Source organism: Brassica rapa, chromosome A08 (genome assembly GCF_000309985.2).
Source record: "Brassica rapa cultivar Chiifu-401-42 chromosome A08, CAAS_Brap_v3.01, whole genome shotgun sequence".
Taxonomy (NCBI): Eukaryota; Viridiplantae; Streptophyta; class Magnoliopsida; order Brassicales; family Brassicaceae; genus Brassica; species Brassica rapa.
The window spans coordinates 13542050-13561617 of NC_024802.2; the positions used below are offsets into that span (position 1 = coordinate 13542050).

A 19568-nucleotide genomic window follows, 5' to 3' on the forward strand; every position below is an offset into this window, starting at 1 on the left:
TATAGCCTCTCTTAGTCTTGGGAATATTATCATTAACCCAAAAACTTAATTGGAACAGAACCAAAAAAAGAAAAACCAAAACCGGACAAAGTTTACAAAAATAACGGTTTTTATCTTTTTCTGAACCCGGAAAAATCCAAGCCGAACAGGTAAAAATATCCCAAGTACAATTAAATATTAGTTATTTTAATACTAAAATAAATACATATATATATAAAACATTTAATTTAAGAATCAAAAATCCGAATTACTCGAATATTTTTTTTTTGTTTTTTTGGAATTTATCTCGAGTATTCATAATTTTTTTTGTTTTAAACTTGAACCAAATTTAAACTGCTTTTAGTTTGGTTTCATTTCGGGTTTTACAAAAACACATGATCATGATCCTACCCGATATTATTCGAATTGACCCGAAAAATGTTTCGTTTCGAAAAAATTACTCTTAAAAACATAATTTCATTTTACAATTACACAATGAAATACATTGTGTTGATTCAGACTTTTCTTTTCTTCACCTCTCTTCTCTACTGTGTCTATATTTTGTGAGATTTCTCCTGCTTTAATGTCCCCAGGTATTCTCTTCTTCATTTCGACATGCTCCGAGCTTGGTTGATGATATGAAGAAGAAAGGGTATGGTGTACCATAAAATTGGCTGATGAATCTCTGCATGGAGACTACGAGGAGGACCAAATTCGAGCACCGGTGTGGAGATGACGACTCCACGGCGAACAGATCCGAACTCGTGGTGTGGAAGAGGAAGATGGCACCTGTTGTTTAGTTAGAGTTAGATAGGTCTGAGACAAGAGATTATGCAGCGTTGGAGCATTTCACATTGGGCAGTACCGGCCCTGATAGGAAGCATTAGAAGCTGTGGCTTCCGACCCGAAATAATATATAAATTAAACCGACCATTTATTTATATAAAAGTTCTCTGTAGCGCAATGGTTGAGGTGTGGGTAATATTTTCTTTAAGTGGTGAGTTTGAACTTCCTCCCCTACAAAATCCATTATATATTTAAAATATACTTATTTTCATGGCTCATAATTTTCTTTGAGCTTATGGCCTTCAGATTCAATGGACCGGCACTGACAGTGGATAAGAGTTTTGTGGCCATTTTTGGCCAAAAAATCGGGTTCTTAATTTTTTTTTTTGGATTGTGCTTAAAATTGAATGTAATCGGAAAGATCTATCAATTTAACTAAAAACAACATGAAAATGTGATATTTTGTTACAATATTCTATGGCCAGTCATGAAAGTGTTGCATGAGAACTAAAACAAATTGAAGGAAGAAGATGATTATAATTACAATTTTACCATTATTAAAAAACCAAAAAAACAGCCAAAAAATAAGATTAAATGCCGAACACTGTTGTGTTAAAAACTTCCCTTACTAAACCACTATATGTCTTATTCATAAAATGTTTCGTAACCAACTTAATATATACAAAATGTATCCGATTTATTATTTATTAAAAATACTTAATACTAATCCCAACATCCATATTTTTTATGTACAAAATATCATGAACAAGTTATATAAAATATGTAAAATACATTCCAAAAAGCTTTGTGGAGATGGATCATTGTGTTTTTCTGTGTACAAAGTATCAAAAACAAGTTAATTGGTGAAATTATTGAAGGTGAACCCTCCACGAAAACATGAACCCATCCACGAGAACATGTCCACACTAAATCTACAATAACATGTTCACAAAAACATGCAAGCAAGAACATGTCTTCACCAAACTGTCCGCACTATCTCATCCATAAGCATACTAAAATTGATAGGCATAGCAATATTATTATACAGATCTATATTATATGTTTTCGCATCAGTCACCAATCCACAACTCTATCATCCACAACACTTTGCATCAATCCACGACTCTTTCGTTCACAAAACTTTTATTAATAAATTAAAATTTTAATTTTTTTAGAAAATATCAAAGTATATATATATATGGTTATCAAAATGTTATCTACAATTTTTCTGTCCATTTGATATTGGCTGTTATCCATTTGATGATAAATTTATTATATATGAATGATTATTAGACATGTTAGGAAAAGAAAAGCTTTAAAAATTTGTCATGAAAAAGATGGATGAGTTTAAGGAAATGTTATGATAAATGATGAATCAGATCCACAAGTCATCCGTTCAATTCACAAATCGTCTATCCCTAACTCACATGTCCACAGAATTAGAACTCATGTCCAAACATTGTTTATCCACAAAAAAATATTTATTAGTTACTAAAATTATCAAAATGGATGTTAAGTATAAAAAAAACAATTTAGAACAAACTATACCAAATATATTTATTTATGTATTTTAAATTTTGAAATACAGTCAAAATAAGATATAAGGGATAATGTATAATAAAAATACAAAAGAATAATGTAATAAAACCTTATTATCTACCGTTAGATCTTCTTGATTCTAAAGACATTCAATTCTTAAATATAAAATTGTTACACATTTTGTGTTCTATCGTTGTATTCTAAATCATTTGGTTACTTTAACCTAACCAAACATAGACAAATAACTTGGCGTGAGGGCATAAGGGTCCGTAAAAAGACAGTTGTCCAAAAAAAATATACCAACTGACTCATTATGTTTCTACGCGTTAAAATAAATTTAAATGTGTCTTATATGGTAAATAATTCTTTCGTTTCTAAATGTATCTTAAACATTCCAATCCAAATAATTCGAATCAATCCAAACCGAAAACCCAAAATCTAAATAGATCCGAATCGAGAACCCGAATGTCCAGCATTAGTCTCTCTAATAAAACCACACAATACCGCAGTTATCTATTGGCTTCCTATTCACCACTCCATTTTCCCCAACCCTCATTTCTGCAGCTTGGAGATCAGTCTTTCAAGGTTTTTGGATTATATTATTATTTTTTTTAACATTTTTCCTTTTACTAATTAAGAGGAATATGATTCAGATTATTATTCAAATCCTATTAGAGATATGTCTTATTTTTTAGTATAAATATGCATATGATCTCTTGAGAAAAGTTTGATTGATTATTTGATTAAAGAAGTTGTGTGTTGCCTAGAACCGAACTTTCCTTAGACTAAAAGCTAGCGAGGATGGAGGAAGGTGAAGAAGCCGCAGGGGCTGAATTGAAGCGCTTATGGTCATCTAATAATGCTGAGGATGGTACGATGGAGGAGGAGGACGATTCGGACCACAAGCGTGCCAAAGTGCACTCTGCCCTTGCGTTAGCTCTCTCTCTCAACTCCCTTTTTTACTCACTGAATCTTGATAGAAACCAAGTTTGGAGCTGCCTCAGCTTTTCACCAACATCCTTTGAACTGTCATGAATCCATTTGAATGTTATTTTGTTTGTTTCTTTTCGTTTTAGTGAATGCCGGTCTGCTTCCGGGATATCTTCAGATGCTTCTGGTTCGTCCATGGAGAGAACTGTTGCATCTTCTTCTCGGACAGATACTACTATGTTCTGCCAGAATTTCATCTTGAATCATGGTCGGAAAGATGATGATTCTCAAGTTCATATTGATTTGACTGCTGACCTCTTACATGTGGTATACACACTCTTGCATTTTAAGATAATCTTTTTTTTTTATAGATTTTTTTGTAATTTTTTTTTTCATTTTCAGGTGTTCTCGTTCTTGAATAGCATCGACCTCTGTCGCTCTGCTATGGTATGTCGTCAGTGGAGAGTAGCTAGTGCTCATGAGGATTTTTGGAAGGTCTTCAACTTTCAAAATATGAGGATTTCTATCAAGCAGTGTAAGTTGTTCTTTTCAATACATAATGTTAAACGTTGTCTTCTCTGTTATTTTGCTGTGTACACCTTGAAGGAACTCTGAGAATCGATATTGAGTCTTGGACTATTATACATTTGTTTGATATTTTTAGTGAATACAATAAACTTGTATGTTGGTAAACATTGGATGCATTCATTCCGCAACCTTTAATGGCCTCTCTAAGAGAACTATGTTAGCTCAAACTTGTATTTTCGCAAGACGTTAATATATATTTAGAGTGAAGTATAACCATCGGTTGCTTTTGTGTGGCAGTTGAAATCATGTGCCATCGCTATCCCAATGCCACTAAAGTGAATCTTTATGGTGTTCCTTCTTATGTCAGCAACACTCTGGCTATGCAAGCAGCTACTACTTTGAGGTATCTGTCTTCTTTAGCCTTGAATATGATTTCATAAATTAAACTTAATCATATATATCCATTTCGTCTGTTGTTTCAGGAACCTGGAGGTCTTAATTATAGGAAAAGGTCGTCTCTTTGAGGAAATTTTACAGGTATTGAGGGAGTGTAATAGGTTGAGGAGTGTGACCATAAGTGAGGCTCTTCTAGGAACTGGTCCTCAGGAAACACACCTAATTCATGATCGGCTACGTGAACTTAAAATTATAAAATGTCGCGTTATGCGTTTGGATATCAGGTGAAGTTGTTTTTTTTTCCATATTTGTTTTTTTTTATTCTCAATTTTTATCTATCATATTAGGTGTCAGCAGCTCAGGTCTTTATCCTTAAAAGGAAGCAACATGGCACTGGCGATGCTTCACTGTCCACTCCTCCAACATCTGGACATAGCCTCGTGCAGTAAGCTCCTAGATGTTGTAATCCGTTCAGCTGTCACTTCGTGTCCTCTATTAGAATCGCTCGATGTTTCTAAATGTTCCAATATCAGTAACGGAACTTTGGGTGAAATAGCCCAGGCTTGTGCTGGTCTCCGTAGGCTTAATGCTTCAAACTGCCCCAGTATATCATTTGAGGTTGGTGTCATGTTATCTTCTATCTGCTGTCTCATACTTGTTTTCTGACTTGTGTGACCTTTTCTTCTTTGAAGTTAGTACATCTCCCCATGTTGACAGTTCTCAAGCTTCGTAGCTGTATCTCTATAACATCCGCGTCTATGACTTGGATTGCCAACAGTCCAGCGCTGGAGGTCTGTGTCTGTTTTTTTTCTTTTTCTTTTTCTTTCCACACACATACACATGCACACTGTTCTACAACCTTTACCTAAACACCACTGTATCCAGTTAAGTTAATCTCACATATCATCTAATTACAGGTTTTGGAGCTTGATAATTGCAACATGTTGACATCTGTCGCGTTGCATCTCTCCTTCTTGCGGAGTTTAAGACTAGTAAATTGCCCCAAGTATAGCCTCCATCTTTTGTTCTTCTCTGGAAAAGTTTTGCTATCATTTCACACAAGTGTCCTCTCTTTTCGCTGCGTTTTAACAGATTCACAGAGCTGAACTTGCAAAGCACCATGCTTTCATCAATCACTATTTCAAAGTGTCCAGCTCTTCAACGAGTCACAATCACTTCCAACGCCCTACGAGTATGCACTGCACTTAGTTATCATGATTTGTTAATACAGTTTTGTTCTAAATAACCCGTAAACATTTCTTCATTTTTGTTGCAGAGATTAGCTATCAAGAAACAGAAGAATTTGACAACATTAGTTCTGCAATGCCAGTCCTTGCAAGAAGTGAATCTCACTGGTTGTAAATCACTGTCCAACACTGCTGTATTTAGTGATGATGGTGGATGCCCAGTGCTGAAGTCATTAATTCTTGACAACTGTGAGGTGTGTGATACAGTTTCTTCTTGTTCTTTTGGCTGCAGCTAACTGCTACTTTATATGATGAATATAGTGAAATATATATATAGTTAATTAAACTGGCTCATATTTTAATTTATCATCTTGTAGAGCTTAACAGAAGTGAGATTCTGCAACTCAACGTTATCTAGTCTGTCTCTTGTTGGCTGTCGTGCTGTTACTTCTCTTGCGTTGAATTGCCCTCGCTTAGAGGGGATCTGTTTGGACGGATGTGATCATCTTGAAACTGTATTCTTCAAGTCTGTGAGTGTTTCTTCTCTCATATCACAAAACTGACTTTTCTTAACTGATGGATTTATTACTTCTCCCTTGACCGTTATGGTTGTGATTAGGTTGCGGTCCGGTCTCTAAATCTAGGAATATGCCCAAAACTGAGTGTGCTCAGAATCGAAGCGCCTTATATGGTGTCCCTTGACTTGAAATGTTTCGGTGGACTGTCTGAAGCATCCATCATTTGTCCTTTATTAACATCTTTAGATGCGTCTTTCTGCGGGTAATTCTTTATTGTATGTTATTTTTTTCATTTTCATGATCGATTTTATGCTGATGCTAATCAACTTCCCCCTCCCCATTGCCTTTCAAGGAAACTGAGGGATGACTCTCTGCCTGCAATCACTGCTTCTTGTCCACTAATTGAGTCACTGCTGCTAATGGCATGCTCTTCTATAGGCTCTGATGGCTTTTCTTCCTTGAAAGGCCTCCAAAATTTGATTGTTCTTGATTTGTCGTATACTTGGGTGATGAATCTGGAGCCCATCTTCAAGTCTTGTATTCAACTGAAGGTAGTTAAGACCTTATGACTTGTATAATTTTTTCTTTCTGTCTGCAGTAGAGCATATATACTTATTATTCATTTCATGAGAACTTCATTGCATATTTTATTGTTTAGGTACTCAAACTACAAGCCTGCAAAGATCTTACTGACTCATCACTGGAGCCTCTTTACAAAGAAGGTGCATTACCCGCACTTGAAGAGTTGGACCTGTCTTATGGAACTCTCTGTCGGACTGTGATAGCTGATCTACTTGCGTGCTGCACACACTTGACCCATTTGAACTTGAACGGCTGTGAAAACATGCATGACCTTGATTGGGGTTCAACCAGTGTAGAGCTATCTGATTACTTTGGTGTATACAATTCAAGTGAGAATACTCAAGAAGAATCAGCTGAAACATCCAACTGGTTACTGCAAAACCTCAACTGTGTGGGTTGCCCCAATATCAGAAAAGTGTTGATACCACCTGCAACTAGGTTTGATCATTTATCATCACTGAACCTTTCGCTATGTGTCAATTTAAAGGAGGTTGATCTCGCTTGTTCCAACCTGGTCTTACTTAATCTAAGGTATGAGAGGATTTACAAGTTGTAATATGACTTTGTTTCTTTAGTTCTCATCAAAAAATTGGTGTTACTCCATTTGCTAATTAAATTTTAATTCAAAAAATGGATTGTATAGCAACTGTTGCTCCCTGGAAGTACTGAAGCTTGGCTGTCCAAGATTGTCTACTCTCTTTCTTCAGGTAATGTTTTTATTCCACAGTTATATCTTAATTGTTTTGGTTTTAAGCTAGTTAAATCACATGGGTTTATTTATGTTCAAGATATATATCTATAGTTCCAGTACTTGTACACTAAACACATTTTTGACACCTTTGTCTTTGGTAGTCATGTAAAATGGATGAAGCAGGAGTTGAAGCAGCTATATCAGGATGCTGCTCACTACAGATACTGGATCTCCGTCTCTGTCCAAAGGTATTATTAGTAGGGGAGTGTTAATTCGATATCAAAAGTTAAACAAATAATCCATGGATCATAGAAGGGACTTATAAACTTTGAAAACCATCTCTTTGTGATTTAACAGATATCTCCAGTGAGCATGGCGAGGTTCCAAACAGTGTGCCCTAGTTTGAAGCGCGTCTGCAGCAGAGTCCTGATCTTTTGAAAGACCAGGAGTTTGCATCGAATGTTTTATACAACCTCTAAATTATACTAAATGCTATGTGTGTGGTGTTTGAGATGTAACTAATGGGTCCAACTCTCGAGTTTCAGTAGTGCTTATAGGCCTCTGGAGTCTGTGGAGCTATGGCCTTGTGTTGTGTGATGACACAAAAATCTTTACTTTTGTTTTGTATTTGCTTTGACTACATCGCTGCTACTCATATAACAATATTATTCTATTTTCTTCTCTATAATAGACTAAACCATTGGAACAAAACTTACTTACTCTATTTTTGTAGAAATTACGGAGGAAAAAATAGATTTGAGTTGGAAATCGTCGTCTAATAAATTGCTCCAAATATACTGTGATTACCATTCCAATCAATATGATTTACCATCTCAATCAAAATATGATAAGTCCGTTTTTTTTTTGTTTTCTATCAGTAATGTTAGTGAAATATTTACACTTGAATAAATATAAGTTCAGACTCTTTTCATCATTCCTCATATTCTTTCTCTGACAAGAAGGGTAGCGTAGAGATATGTCTCTAGTTTCGTGACGTGCAAGTAACGTCGCTCAACTTCAAAAGGCTACATTTTTAAACTTACCATGCAAGCAAGCCTCAAAGCCATCCCTTTCTCCTTCCACAGACCTCCCAGATTCTACTATCTCCTCTCTTCTCATTCTCTCTCCCCTTTTCGTCTCACTTCTCCTTCGCCATTTTCTTCTTCTTCTGCTTCCTCACAATGGTTCGGCTTTCTACGCGATGCCATCTCTTCCTCGGACTTGAGGCTCGGGAAATGCACGCACGCACGTATCCTAACCTCCGAAGAAAACCCAGAACGTTTCTTAATCAACAACCTCATCACAATGTACTCAAAGTGCGGATCACTCAATTACGCTCGCAGAGTGTTCGATAAAATGCCTGAAAGAGACCTAGTCTCCTGGAACTCGATTTTAGCTGCCTATGCCCAGTCTTCCGAACATGTTATCGACAGCACCGAAGAGGGTTTTGTTCTTTTCCGGGTTTTACGACAGAACGTTGTGTTCACCAGTCGAATGACTCTGGCTCCTCTGTTGAAACTCTGTTTGTGTTCTGGATATGTGTGGGCTTCAGAGGCAGTTCATGGGTATGCTTTCAAAATCGGTTTGGACAGTGATGAGTTTGTTGCCGGAGCTCTTGTTAATATATATCTGAAGTTTGGTATGGTTAAGGAAGGTAGGGTTTTGTTTGAGGAGATGCCTGAGAAAGATGTGGTGTTATGGAACTTGATGTTGAAGGCTTATCTTGATATGGGTTTTAAAGAAGACGCAGTTGAACTCTCTTCTGCATTCCATAAAAGTGGCTTGCATCCCAATGGAATCACTTTGCGTTTACTTGATAGAGTTTCTGGTGATGATTCTGAAGGAGGACAAGTGAATGGTAATGATGCTTCAGAAATACGATCCAAGAACCAGATATTAACAAAGTATCTCCAGGGAAGTCAGTACTCATCTCTTCTCCAATGTTTTGCGGATATGGTTGAGTCCAACTTGGAATGTGACAGTGTCACATTTGTTTTGGTGTTATCTACAGCTGTTAGGTTAGATAGTTTAGCATTAGGGAAGCAAGTTCATTCTATGGCATTGAAGTTAGGTTTTGATTTGATGCTCACTGTGGCGAATAGTCTAATAAACATGTACTGTAAGCTGAGAAAAGTCGGCTACGCTAGGACTGTTTTTAACAGTATGAGTGAACGAGATTTGATTTCGTGGAACTCAGTTATCTCCGGGTTTGCTCAAAGTGGCCTAGAAGTGGAAGCAGTGTGTCTGTTTATGGAGCTCTTACGTTGTGGCCTCACACCAGACCATTATACCATGACCAGTGTTCTAAAATCAACTTCTTCTCTCTCGTTGAATAAACAAGTTCATGTTCATGCAATTAAAACTAATAACGTTGGTGACAGTTTTGTCTCTACTGCTCTGATAGACGCCTACTCTCGGAACAAGTGTATGAAAGAGGCAGAGGTTTTATTCTCGAGGAATAGTTTAGATCTCGTCGCTTGTAATGCCATGATGTCTGGTTACACCCAGAGTAATGACGGCGACAAGACTCTGAAGCTCTTTGCTTTGATGCATAAACAGGGAGATAGGTCTGATGATTTCACGCTTGCAACGGTGCTTAAGACATGTGGTTCCTTGTTTGCAATGAACCAAGGAAAGCAAGTCCATGCTTATGCGATCAAATCAGGATACGATTTAGATCTATGGGTCAGCAGTGGAGTGTTGGATATGTACGTTAAATGTGGAGATATGAAGGCAGCACATTTTGCTTTCAATTGCATTCCTGTGCCAGACGATGTTGCTTGGACGACTATGATCTCAGGATGCATAGAAAACGGAGAAGAAGAGCGAGCTTTTCATGTTTATAGCCAGATGAGACTCATGGGAGTGTTACCTGATGAGTTTACAATAGCCACACTTGCGAAAGCAAGTTCTTGTTTAACAGCATTAGAACAGGGGCGTCAGATTCATGCAAATGCCCTCAAGCTGAACTGCTCAGGTGATCCTTTCGTTGGAACTTCACTTGTGGACATGTATGCTAAATGTGGAAGCATAGACGACGCTTATTCTTTGTTTAAACGGATTGAAATGAGGAACATCGCCGCCTGGAACGCAATGTTAGTAGGATTAGCTCAACATGGGGAAGGCAAAGAAGCGCTCCAGCTTTTTGAACAGATGAGATCTTTGGGTATAAAACCTGATAAGGTCACGTTTATCGGCGTTCTCTCTGCTTGTAGTCACTCAGGTTTAGTATCCGAGGCATACAAGCAGATCAAGTCAATGGATCGAGACTACGGCATTAAACCTGAAATAGAACACTACTCTTGTTTAGCTGACGCGCTTGGCCGTGCTGGACTTGTCCGAGAGGCTGAGAAACTGATTGAATCAATGTCCCTGGAAGCTTCAGCGTCAATGTACAGAGCTCTTCTTGCAGCTTGCAGAGTTCAAGGGGACACAGAGACAGGGAAGAGAGTGGCCACTAAGCTTTTGGAGCTAGAGCCATCGGATTCATCAGCTTATGTGCTTTTATCCAACATGTACGCTGCTGCTTCCAAATGGACTGAGGTGAAACTTGCCAGGACGATGATGAGAGGACAGAACGTGAAGAAAGACCCGGGGTTCAGTTGGATCGAGGTGAAAAACAAGATCCATCTGTTCGTTGTGGACGATATGTCAAACCCTCAAGCCGAGTTGATATACGAGAAAGTTAGAGATGTGATCAGAGACATCAAACAAGAAGGGTATGTTCCTGAGACGGATTACACACTTGTGGATGTGGAGGAAGAGGAGAAAGAGAGGGCATTGTACTATCACAGCGAGAAGCTGGCTGTTGCTTTCGGGCTTATGAGCACTCCTCCAGCCACACCGATCCGTGTCATAAAGAATCTTCGCGTCTGTGGAGATTGCCACAATGCGATGAAGTATATAGCGAAAGTGTATGGTAGAGAGATTTTACTGAGAGATGCAAACCGGTTTCACAGGTTCAAGGATGGTAAATGCTCATGTGGTGATTTTTGGTAGTGGAAGGTTGGACAGAGATTAAGTTTTTGATTTACTCAATAGTTGACAATAGATTGTAATTTACACTACACACAAGTATCTTGTTTCCAGCTCCTCCAACGCAGTTTATGTCTCCTTTCTCCTGTATTTCTCCGGTATAAATCATGAGACATCGCAGGAGGCAACATCTCTAGTCTTCTTGCTATCTATAAATAAGTATATATTTCTTCAATGAATAATCAGGAAGTGATTTTATTTTTGAGGCTGTGTGGGTCAAATAAAGAATACAACATTCTCCTTCTACTTTGATTAGTACTTGTATGCTTTCCTATAAAAAAAGAGTTGCTCAATGGAGCTGTTTCAAAGAGACAATGTCACTGAGAAACATTAAGTGGTCATGTATCATCATCGACTGGATTCTTTTGAATCAGCTTGCTTTGTTGGATTCAGCTCACTATCAACCTCCAACATGCGAGTGAGAATTTTACCATCTAAATTCTCCTGTTTGAATACATGAAAAAAAAACAAAACTACTCAGAAAGAGAAGTTTATGGAATTGATTAAGATGATCAGACAAAAACATGAATATAGCTGAAGAAAGAAGAAGAGAAGTAGAGTGGGTGAGTTACCGAGAGACATTCTCTGTACTTATTCCACTCAGCAACACACTCTTCTTTATCCCATTGCCCTTTAACAAACTTCTCTGAGTACCATCTGCAGAATCAAAGATAAAAGGATGCAACTTTCAATGGTTTTGGATCAGAGTTATACACTAACCAAAAGATTTCATATAAAGGGAAGTACTTGAATCAAAAGACCATATATGCCTCAAAATAGATTCCATTTTGGTTCACCATTGCTAGCTACTAAACACTTAAACAAACACTAGAGAATCTCTCTCAAAAGGAAAAAGGAAAACTCACTTATTGAAGCAGTTGTGGTAAGCAGTTCGCAAATCTGCGCAGGGAGAGGTAGAGGAGCGAGTTGAAGTTGAATCCTTTTTCTTCAACAAGCCCATTGTTTCAATCACTTGTGACTTTTGAGCTTAGTACACCTATATACGTAGTTCAAAAACTTATATCAATTCGAAGAAATAAAGAAAAATGTGAAACACAAGAACCTTATAAAAGCTTCATCAAGAAGCATGACGAAAGAATTTTATTTGTCAAAAATATTGTACTCATGATTAATATAATGATCTCTCTTCAAAGATCAAACAAACATATATCAAATATAGATGAAAGTCAAGGCCAGAAGCAGAAATGTTACCCTGATCAGAACGGAACAGGTGGAAGACTAAATTTGATTAGACAGGACAAACAAGAAGAAGATGTCTGAATCTAAACCCGTAAACCTCAGCCTCGACGACGCCTGAAGCTTCGGAGGAGTGTGTGAAAATCTAAACGACGCCGTTTTACTGCAGCAAAAGCCCTATGCACGCCGCGTTAATACAGAATCCCATGGTTAAAGCCCATTAGCATATTGAGCCCAGACTGTTTAGGCCTGTTTATTCTCGTGGGACCAAAACACACAACACTGTCAACGTCAAACGTTACACGAACTGGAATCACTTCTGGTCATGTCATTATCGAGCGTGGCGTTACATCAAACTTTTTTTTTTTGCATTTTTTTTTTTTGGTTTAAGGTTAAGCCCTTTACTTTCGGCTCTATAAGGGAAATTTGGCTGTATAACCTTCAAACAAATTATAATTCATTCTATGTCTAAATACCCTAATACACCAATACACCATGCATCTTTTATATAATAATACTACTATGCCCTCTTACACAACCGGTAAAACCTGTAAACTAAAAAAAACTAAATTAATAATACTTACCTTACACACATACAACGTGGCCTTTGGAGAATCACATACCTTGTAGAACGTGGGTTGTTTCTTCTCCATTTTTGATCCACTGTGTAACCACCAAAACCATTTCTGGAGTAGCTTTGCCTATGAGATGCCCATCTGCAATGACTCGCTTCGCTACTGACAAAAAGCTTTGCGCATCTGAAATCTATGGAGTCGCCGACAACGTAAACGGCACCGCCGCAAGGTTCGTCACCTCTTCCTTCAATCACCTTAATCTTTTCGGTTTACGAGGCGGTTACATGTACTATTCTCACGGATGTTGCCAGTTACACATATCTTTCTCGCTGTGAATATCCTTGAATTGATCGGAGAAGATGAACAGTTTTTGTAACATTGTGTTCTATTCTATTTTATGCGTATAGAATAGAAATGTAAAACAATATGTATTATGAATGTTTTATTCATGTTATGTAATGTAAAATAGTCTGTTACTATATGTATTTATCATGTATCGTTCCAGTTGATGATTAATAAAGAAGGTGTTATTTTCTTCACCAAGTACTATACTATGTATTTTTTTCCATTCTATTTGGGTTTAGAGTTTATATTTGGGTTTAGGGTTTATTGATTAAGATTTAGGGTTTAGTATTTGGAAGGTGGGGTTGAGGTTTGATGGTGACCCTATCATGTATCGTTCCATTTGACGATTAATAAAGAGTGTTCTATTTTGTTCACCAATATGTACTATACTATGTATTTTGTTTCATTCTATTTGGGTTTAGGGTTTATACTTGAGTTTAGGGTTTATACTTAGGTTTAGGGTTTATACTTGGGTTTAGGGTTTAGTGATTTAAATTTAGGGTTTAGTATTTGGAAGGTAGGGGTTGAGGTTTGGGTTTAGTGATAGCCATAGTATTTAGGAGTTGGGATAGTGTTTAGTATTTAAAGATTATGGATGTGGTTTTAGTATTTCTATAATACTTAGTGATTAGGGTGATTAGTGACTAGAATTTAGGGTTTAGTATTTAGAAGGTGAGGAGGTATGGTTGGGGTCAGCGTTAACTTCTTTCATGCAATCATAGACATTTTATAGTTTCACCAATATGTACTATGTTATTTATTTTGTTCCATTCTATTTGGGTTTTGTATTTATATTTGAATTTTGGTTTATAGGTTCTTGCCTAGGGTTTAGATTTACTAAGTAAATGTTTGGGTATAGTAAACCATATTATATACATTCTATTTGGGTTTATACTTCCTTGATTAGGGTTTAGCTTAATCTATTTATTTAGGTTTAGCGTTTAGGGTATATTTGGATTAGGGTTTAGTGACTGGAATTTAGGGTTTAGTATTCAGAAGGTGAGGGGTATGGTTGGGTCAACACTAACTTCTTTCATGCAATCATAGATATTTTATAGTTTCACCAATATGTACTATGTTATTTATTTTGTTCCATTCTATTTGGGTTTTGTGTTTATATTTGGGTTTAGGATTTATATTTGAGTTAGGGTTTAGTGATTAAAGTTTAGGATTTAGTATTTGGAAATTTATGTTTTTTTGGGTTTAGGGTTTATACACTTTTTATTTTTTTTTTAAATTATGTTTCTATCCGCTCATTCTACTTCATATAGTAAATAAATATGTTATAAGTAAATTTGTGACATGAGTTCTTTTACGTGATGTGTTTGTAAATAATAGTGATTCATTATTGACCAGTAATAAGAAAATTTTGGGTGGATTAAATTGGTACGTGGCTGCATGTGTTTCTATCAAATAAAGTAGTATTTAATTTAATCTTTACCCTACGTTATTTACCAAGTCATATCTACCAATACAATATTACCGGATGATTAATGAAAGAATGAGCAGAACCGGATAACAATTGGCATAAATGATAGATATTACATTACGTCAAAATCAATGCTACTCACTTAATTTTGATGCCAAAGTTGGTTATTTAGCAAATTGACCCTATATATAAAGCCTCCCTCCGTAAGAGAAAAAATAACACACACAATAATCATTCGTTTGCACGAAAATGGATAAGTTCAAAGGTCAACCTCGTCTCCCTAAGTTCGCCGTCCCAAAACGATACGATCTCCGTCTCATTCCCGATCTCATCGCCTGTACTTTCACCGGAACAGTCTCCATCGATGTAGATATTGTCGCGGATACTCGCTTCATTGTTCTCAACGCAGCTGATATCTCAGTCAATGATGATTCCGTCTCCTTCACGCCTCTTACCTCCTCTAAGGTATAACTATATATACAACGCTCAGCTGATCTATTCCGATAAATGTGGTTAGGTATCACGTTCTTGATGAGTTGTGCTGTTACATATATTTTTCATGATTAGCTTCTCGTTTTCATGTGGATTGGATTTAATGGAGAAAATATTTGACTGTGTTGAATTTATTTTTACATACTTCATATATTATCCAGACAGTAGAATCATTTACATCTTGTTGCTTCTTGTCTGAAACTCAAGGGATTTAATATGCTTCTTTTTTTTTTTGGTTAAGCAGGCCCTTGCAGCTCCGAAAGTTGATCTCTTTGAAGAGGATGAGATTCTGGTGCTCGAGTTTGCTGAGATTCTTCCCCATGGAGTTGGAGTTCTACAACTTGGGTTCAGTGGTATACTTAATGACAAACTGAAAGGATTCTACAAAAGGTAGTAAATGTTTTTTTTTTTAACACAAAGTAAATGTATATGTATGAAAATTACATCAATAGGGGTTAGTCCTCTTAGTATCTTTTTAACTTTTGGTGCAGTACCTATGAACATAATGGTGAAAAGAAGAATATGGCAGTTACTCAGTTTGAACCAGCTGATGCTAGGAAATGCTTCCCTTGCTGGGATGAACCTGCTTGCAAGGTTTATATTCTGCATGTTCTTTCTTTTTGCATCTTCTTTCATCAGCATGAGGATATTAAAAGTGGTGTATTATTTTTTCTTATGTCTTTATCTATCTATATTGACACATTTTGTGACAGGCTACCTTCAAGATCACACTAGAGGTGCCTACTGAATTAGTGGCTCTCTCTAATATGCCCATTATGGACGAGAAAGTTGATGGGAATGTGAAAGTTGTCTCTTATCAAGAGTCACCAATTATGTCTACATATTTGGTAGCCATTGTTGTTGGTTTGTTTGACTACGTGGAAGATCATACATCCGATGGTAATATTCATTTTATTCCCCACTACTATTATCTTATGTACTGACAAAGCACTAAATCAAGTTTCATATTTTGCACAGGGATCAAAGTGAGAGTGTACTGTCAAGTGGGCAAAGCTGACCAAGGGAAATTTGCATTGCATGTTGGTGCAAAAACTTTGGATCTGTTCAAAGAGTAGGTCCCTTCATCAACTTTTAGGCTTGTGTGATATTCATTGCAAAATGACTCCAAATATTCTTGTAGGTACTTTGCTGTGCCATATCCTCTTCCCAAAATGGATATGATTGCGATACCGGACTTTGCTGCTGGAGCTATGGAGAATTATGGTTTAGTTACATACCGTGAAACAGTTCTTCTCTATGATGAGCAACATTCAGCAGCTTCTAACAAACAGAGAGTACTGCAAACATTTTCTAATTATCCTCTTAGAAGAATCTTTCCTTGTGTGCTTTTGCGCAATTATCTAAAGCTTTTAATTTTATCATGCTAGGTTGCAATTGTAGTTGCCCATGAACTGGCCCACCAGTGGTTTGGTAATCTTGTCACTATGGAGTGGTGGACTCATCTATGGCTGAATGAGGGTTTTGCTACTTGGGTACATTACAAATCTATGTCTTTGTATAAACAATGATTTTGAGTTTCATTGTGAATGTATAACGTTTCTTTATATCTATTTCAGGTCAGCTACTTGGCTATTGATAGTTTGTTCCCTGAATGGAAAATCTGGACTCAGTTTCTAGACGAATCTACTGATGGTCTGAGGCTTGATGGGCTTGAGGAGTCTCACCCTATAGAGGTAACCAAAACAAGTATCTATGTTTGTATGTGGCAGTGGCTCATCCAACTATACCATATTATGAAAATGTCCTCAGGTGGAGGTTAATCATGTTGCTGAAATTGATGAAATATTTGATGCAATAAGCTACATGAAGGGTGCATCTGTCATCCGCATGCTACAAAGCTATCTTGGTGCTGAAGTTTTTCAGGTTATTCTCTTAAAAAAGCAATTTTAGGACTATTGAGCTCTAATGTCTACAAAATTTCTTACCCTACTCATATGGTTTTGGTGAGCAGAAGTCGCTTGCTGCATACGTAAAGAAACACGCTTACTCAAACGCAAAGACAGAAGACCTATGGTCTGCTTTGGAAGGAGAATCAGGAGAACCTGTGAACAAGCTCATGAGTTTTTGGACAAAACAAACAGGATATCCTGTTGTCTCAGCCAAAATCAAAGATGGGAAACTGGAACTTGAGCAGGTTTCTTACATATAACCCTTAGGTTCAATATGATATTTTATGCATGATCAACTAACTAAATTCAATTTTAAAACTACAGTCTCGTTTCTTGTCAAGTGGTTCTCCTGGGGAAGGACAATGGATTGTGCCAGTAACCGTGTGTTGTGGTTCATATGACATGCGCAAAAACTTCTTGTTGGAATCCAAATCTGGAGTGTATGATCTAAAGGAGTTATTTGGCTGCTCCATTGCTGATGGTGCATGGATAAAAATCAATGTCGATCAGGCTGGATTCTACAGGGTGAAATATGATGACACCCTTGCCGCTGGACTCAGAAATGCAACAGAGAACCAAAGCTTGACCTCTATTGATAGATATGGTAATTAAACCTTTTAAAGTTTTGTTTTCTGGTTGACATAATTGAACTTCTTTGGAGATGAAATAACATTTTTTCTTTCACAGGTATTTTGGATGATTCTTTTGCACTTTCTATGGCTCGTCAGCAGTCTCTGGCCTCTTTGCTCACTTTGATTACTGGTTACAAGAAGGAACTTGACTATACTGTTCTGTCAAACCTCATTGTTGTAAGGATTCTTTTTTTTGTCTTTAATTTTTTCCTGGTTCATGTCCTCTGGCTCTTACCCTTCCTCCATACAGATAAGCTACAAAGTTGTGAAGATTTCAGCAGATGCAAATCTAGAACTCATGTCTGAGATTAAACAACTTTTCATCGGTGTTTTCCAGTTTGCTGCTGGGTAAGTTCTTTTACCCATCTACAGAATTTAGACTAAGATTATATGTTTTATTACCAATGAAAATGGAAACGATGTTGTTACAATGTTCTTTGTTGTTACAGGAAACTAAGTTGGGAGCCAAAACAAGGGGAGAGCCATCTAGATGCTATGCTGAGAGGGGAAGTTCTAACTGCACTTGCTGTGTTTGGGCATGATGAGACACTAAAGGAAGCAACTCGGAGATTTGATGCATTCTTAGCTGATAGGAACACTTCACTTCTGCCTCCTGACCTTAGAAGAGTTTGTTCCTTATAACATAATCCAATTAAACTTTAAATTGGAAATGGTGACCTTATGATTGATTGAACTGTGTGTTTGGCAGGCTGCTTATGTTGCTGTAATGCAGAGAGCCAACAAGTCAGACAAGTCTGGTTACGAGTCTCTTCTGAGAGTTTATAGGGAAACAGAAATGAGCGAGGAGAAAACAAGAATCCTAGGTAACTAATCTCTCAATAGAAAAAAAGAATTTAAATTAGTCATTTCAACTGCTAATGTTTGTTTTTTTTGCAGGTTCTTTAGCATGTTGCCCTGACCCCAGTATTGTTCAAGATGTTCTTACCTTTGTATTGTCTGATGAGGTATATACATAGTAATGATTTTACTTTCAACTCTGTATATTAGTGAATAATCAATATTATTGATAATTGTCCAGGTCCGTAATCAAGATGCACTTTATGGGCTCTACGATGTAAGTTGGGAAGGACGTGAAGTAGCCTGGAAATGGCTGCAAGAGAAGTGGGAGTACATTGAGGAGACATGGGGTTCCGGATTTCTCATAACACGCTTCATAAGTGCACTTGTATCTCCGGTTTGTTATTCTTTCATTCGTCCATAAACATCTCTTGATTTTTTATGTTCTGTCATTGATTCCTCGTTTATGTCCATTTGTCTCAGTTTGCCTCGTTTGAGAAAGCGAAAGAAGTGGAGGAGTTTTTTGCAACGAGATCAAAGCCTTCTATGGCAAGAACCTTGAAGCAGAGCATTGAAAGGGTTCATATTAATGCTAATTGGGTGGAGAGTATCAGGAAGGAAGACAATCTCACTCAGCTAGTTGCTCACCTCTCTTCAAACTAAAAGTTTTAACTCTTTTCATGTTGGGTTATTATCTCCCTGAGTTAACTAGAAAAACATGTGTGCACTATGCAAACCTTTGTTGTTTCTTCTTCTCAACACAGAATGAAGTTTCTTTCAAAACTTGCCATCAATGAAGTTTCCTTTCTCTATATACTGTACAGCTTTTGAGGATGATAAGGGCCATTGATTACTAGTTTTATCTGCAGGAATAAATCTTGGTTCATTCTCTGTAAAGCAACTAACGACCAAGCTGCATTAAAGAAGAGAGAAATCAGAGTTATATATGCCAGTGCCATGCTATCTTCAAAAATTTCTAACACAAAAATCAATATACTTGCTTTTGTGACTATTACCAT

The 19568-nt window shown here is 37.0% G+C and overlaps 3 protein-coding genes and 1 pseudogene across 4 annotated transcripts; 3 read left to right on the plus strand and 1 right to left on the minus strand.

Moving 5' to 3' along the window:
* The first annotated feature begins 23 nt into the window (after positions 1–23).
* On the plus strand, positions 24–7809 carry LOC103834494 (annotated as a pseudogene).
* Positions 7810–8079: 270 nt separating this feature from the next.
* Positions 8080–11261, plus strand: LOC103834497 (pentatricopeptide repeat-containing protein At4g33170). Its single transcript, XM_009110566.3, has one exon. It carries the CDS (start codon positions 8181–8183, stop codon positions 11133–11135), a length of 2955 nt encoding a protein of 984 aa, XP_009108814.1. The 5' UTR covers positions 8080–8180; the 3' UTR covers positions 11136–11261.
* An 89-nt stretch (positions 11262–11350) lies between these two features.
* LOC103834496 (uncharacterized protein At4g33100) lies at positions 11351–12511 on the minus strand. Of its 2 annotated transcripts, none has more exons than XM_033277664.1 (4): positions 12381–12511; positions 12038–12167; positions 11744–11828; positions 11351–11615 (listed from the first exon to the last, which is right to left on the minus strand). In XM_033277664.1, the coding sequence occupies exons 2-4, from the start codon at positions 12130–12132 to the stop codon at positions 11520–11522; spliced, it is 276 nt and encodes a 91-aa protein (XP_033133555.1). In that variant the 5' UTR covers positions 12133–12167; positions 12381–12511; the 3' UTR covers positions 11351–11519. The 2 variants fall into 2 exon arrangements, with proteins under 2 accessions (XP_033133555.1, XP_009108813.1); XM_009110565.3 differs by having other exon boundaries at positions 12038–12168; positions 12384–12496.
* Positions 12512–14142: 1631 nt separating this feature from the next.
* Positions 14143–19365, plus strand: LOC103834499 (aminopeptidase M1). The gene is made up of 18 exons (XM_009110567.3): positions 14143–15182; positions 15454–15599; positions 15701–15803; positions 15923–16109; positions 16188–16281; positions 16351–16504; positions 16598–16702; positions 16787–16903; positions 16980–17093; positions 17182–17364; positions 17444–17723; positions 17807–17928; positions 18002–18099; positions 18201–18378; positions 18461–18575; positions 18649–18716; positions 18791–18946; positions 19033–19365. The coding sequence occupies exons 1-18, from the start codon at positions 14967–14969 to the stop codon at positions 19210–19212; spliced, it is 2616 nt and encodes an 871-aa protein (XP_009108815.1). The 5' UTR covers positions 14143–14966; the 3' UTR covers positions 19213–19365.
* Positions 19366–19568: the final 203 nt, after the last annotated feature.

Coding starts and splice junctions, on each gene's coding strand:
- LOC103834497 (XM_009110566.3), top strand. CDS start 8,181: ATGCAAGCAAGCCTCAAAGCCATCCCTTTCTCCTTCCACAGACCTCCC.
- LOC103834496 (XM_033277664.1), bottom strand. CDS start 12,132: ATGGGCTTGTTGAAGAAAAAGGATTCAACTTCAACTCGCTCCTCTACC. Junction 11,829..12,037: donor TACCACAACTGCTTCAATAA/GTGAGTTTTCCT, acceptor TTGATTCTGCAG/ATGGTACTCAGAGAAGTTTG. Junction 11,616..11,743: donor AGTACAGAGAATGTCTCTCG/GTAACTCACCCA, acceptor GTATTCAAACAG/GAGAATTTAGATGGTAAAAT.
- LOC103834499 (XM_009110567.3), top strand. CDS start 14,967: ATGGATAAGTTCAAAGGTCAACCTCGTCTCCCTAAGTTCGCCGTCCCA. Junction 16,505..16,597: donor CAGCTTCTAACAAACAGAGA/GTACTGCAAACA, acceptor TTATCATGCTAG/GTTGCAATTGTAGTTGCCCA. Junction 16,904..16,979: donor AGGAGTCTCACCCTATAGAG/GTAACCAAAACA, acceptor AAATGTCCTCAG/GTGGAGGTTAATCATGTTGC.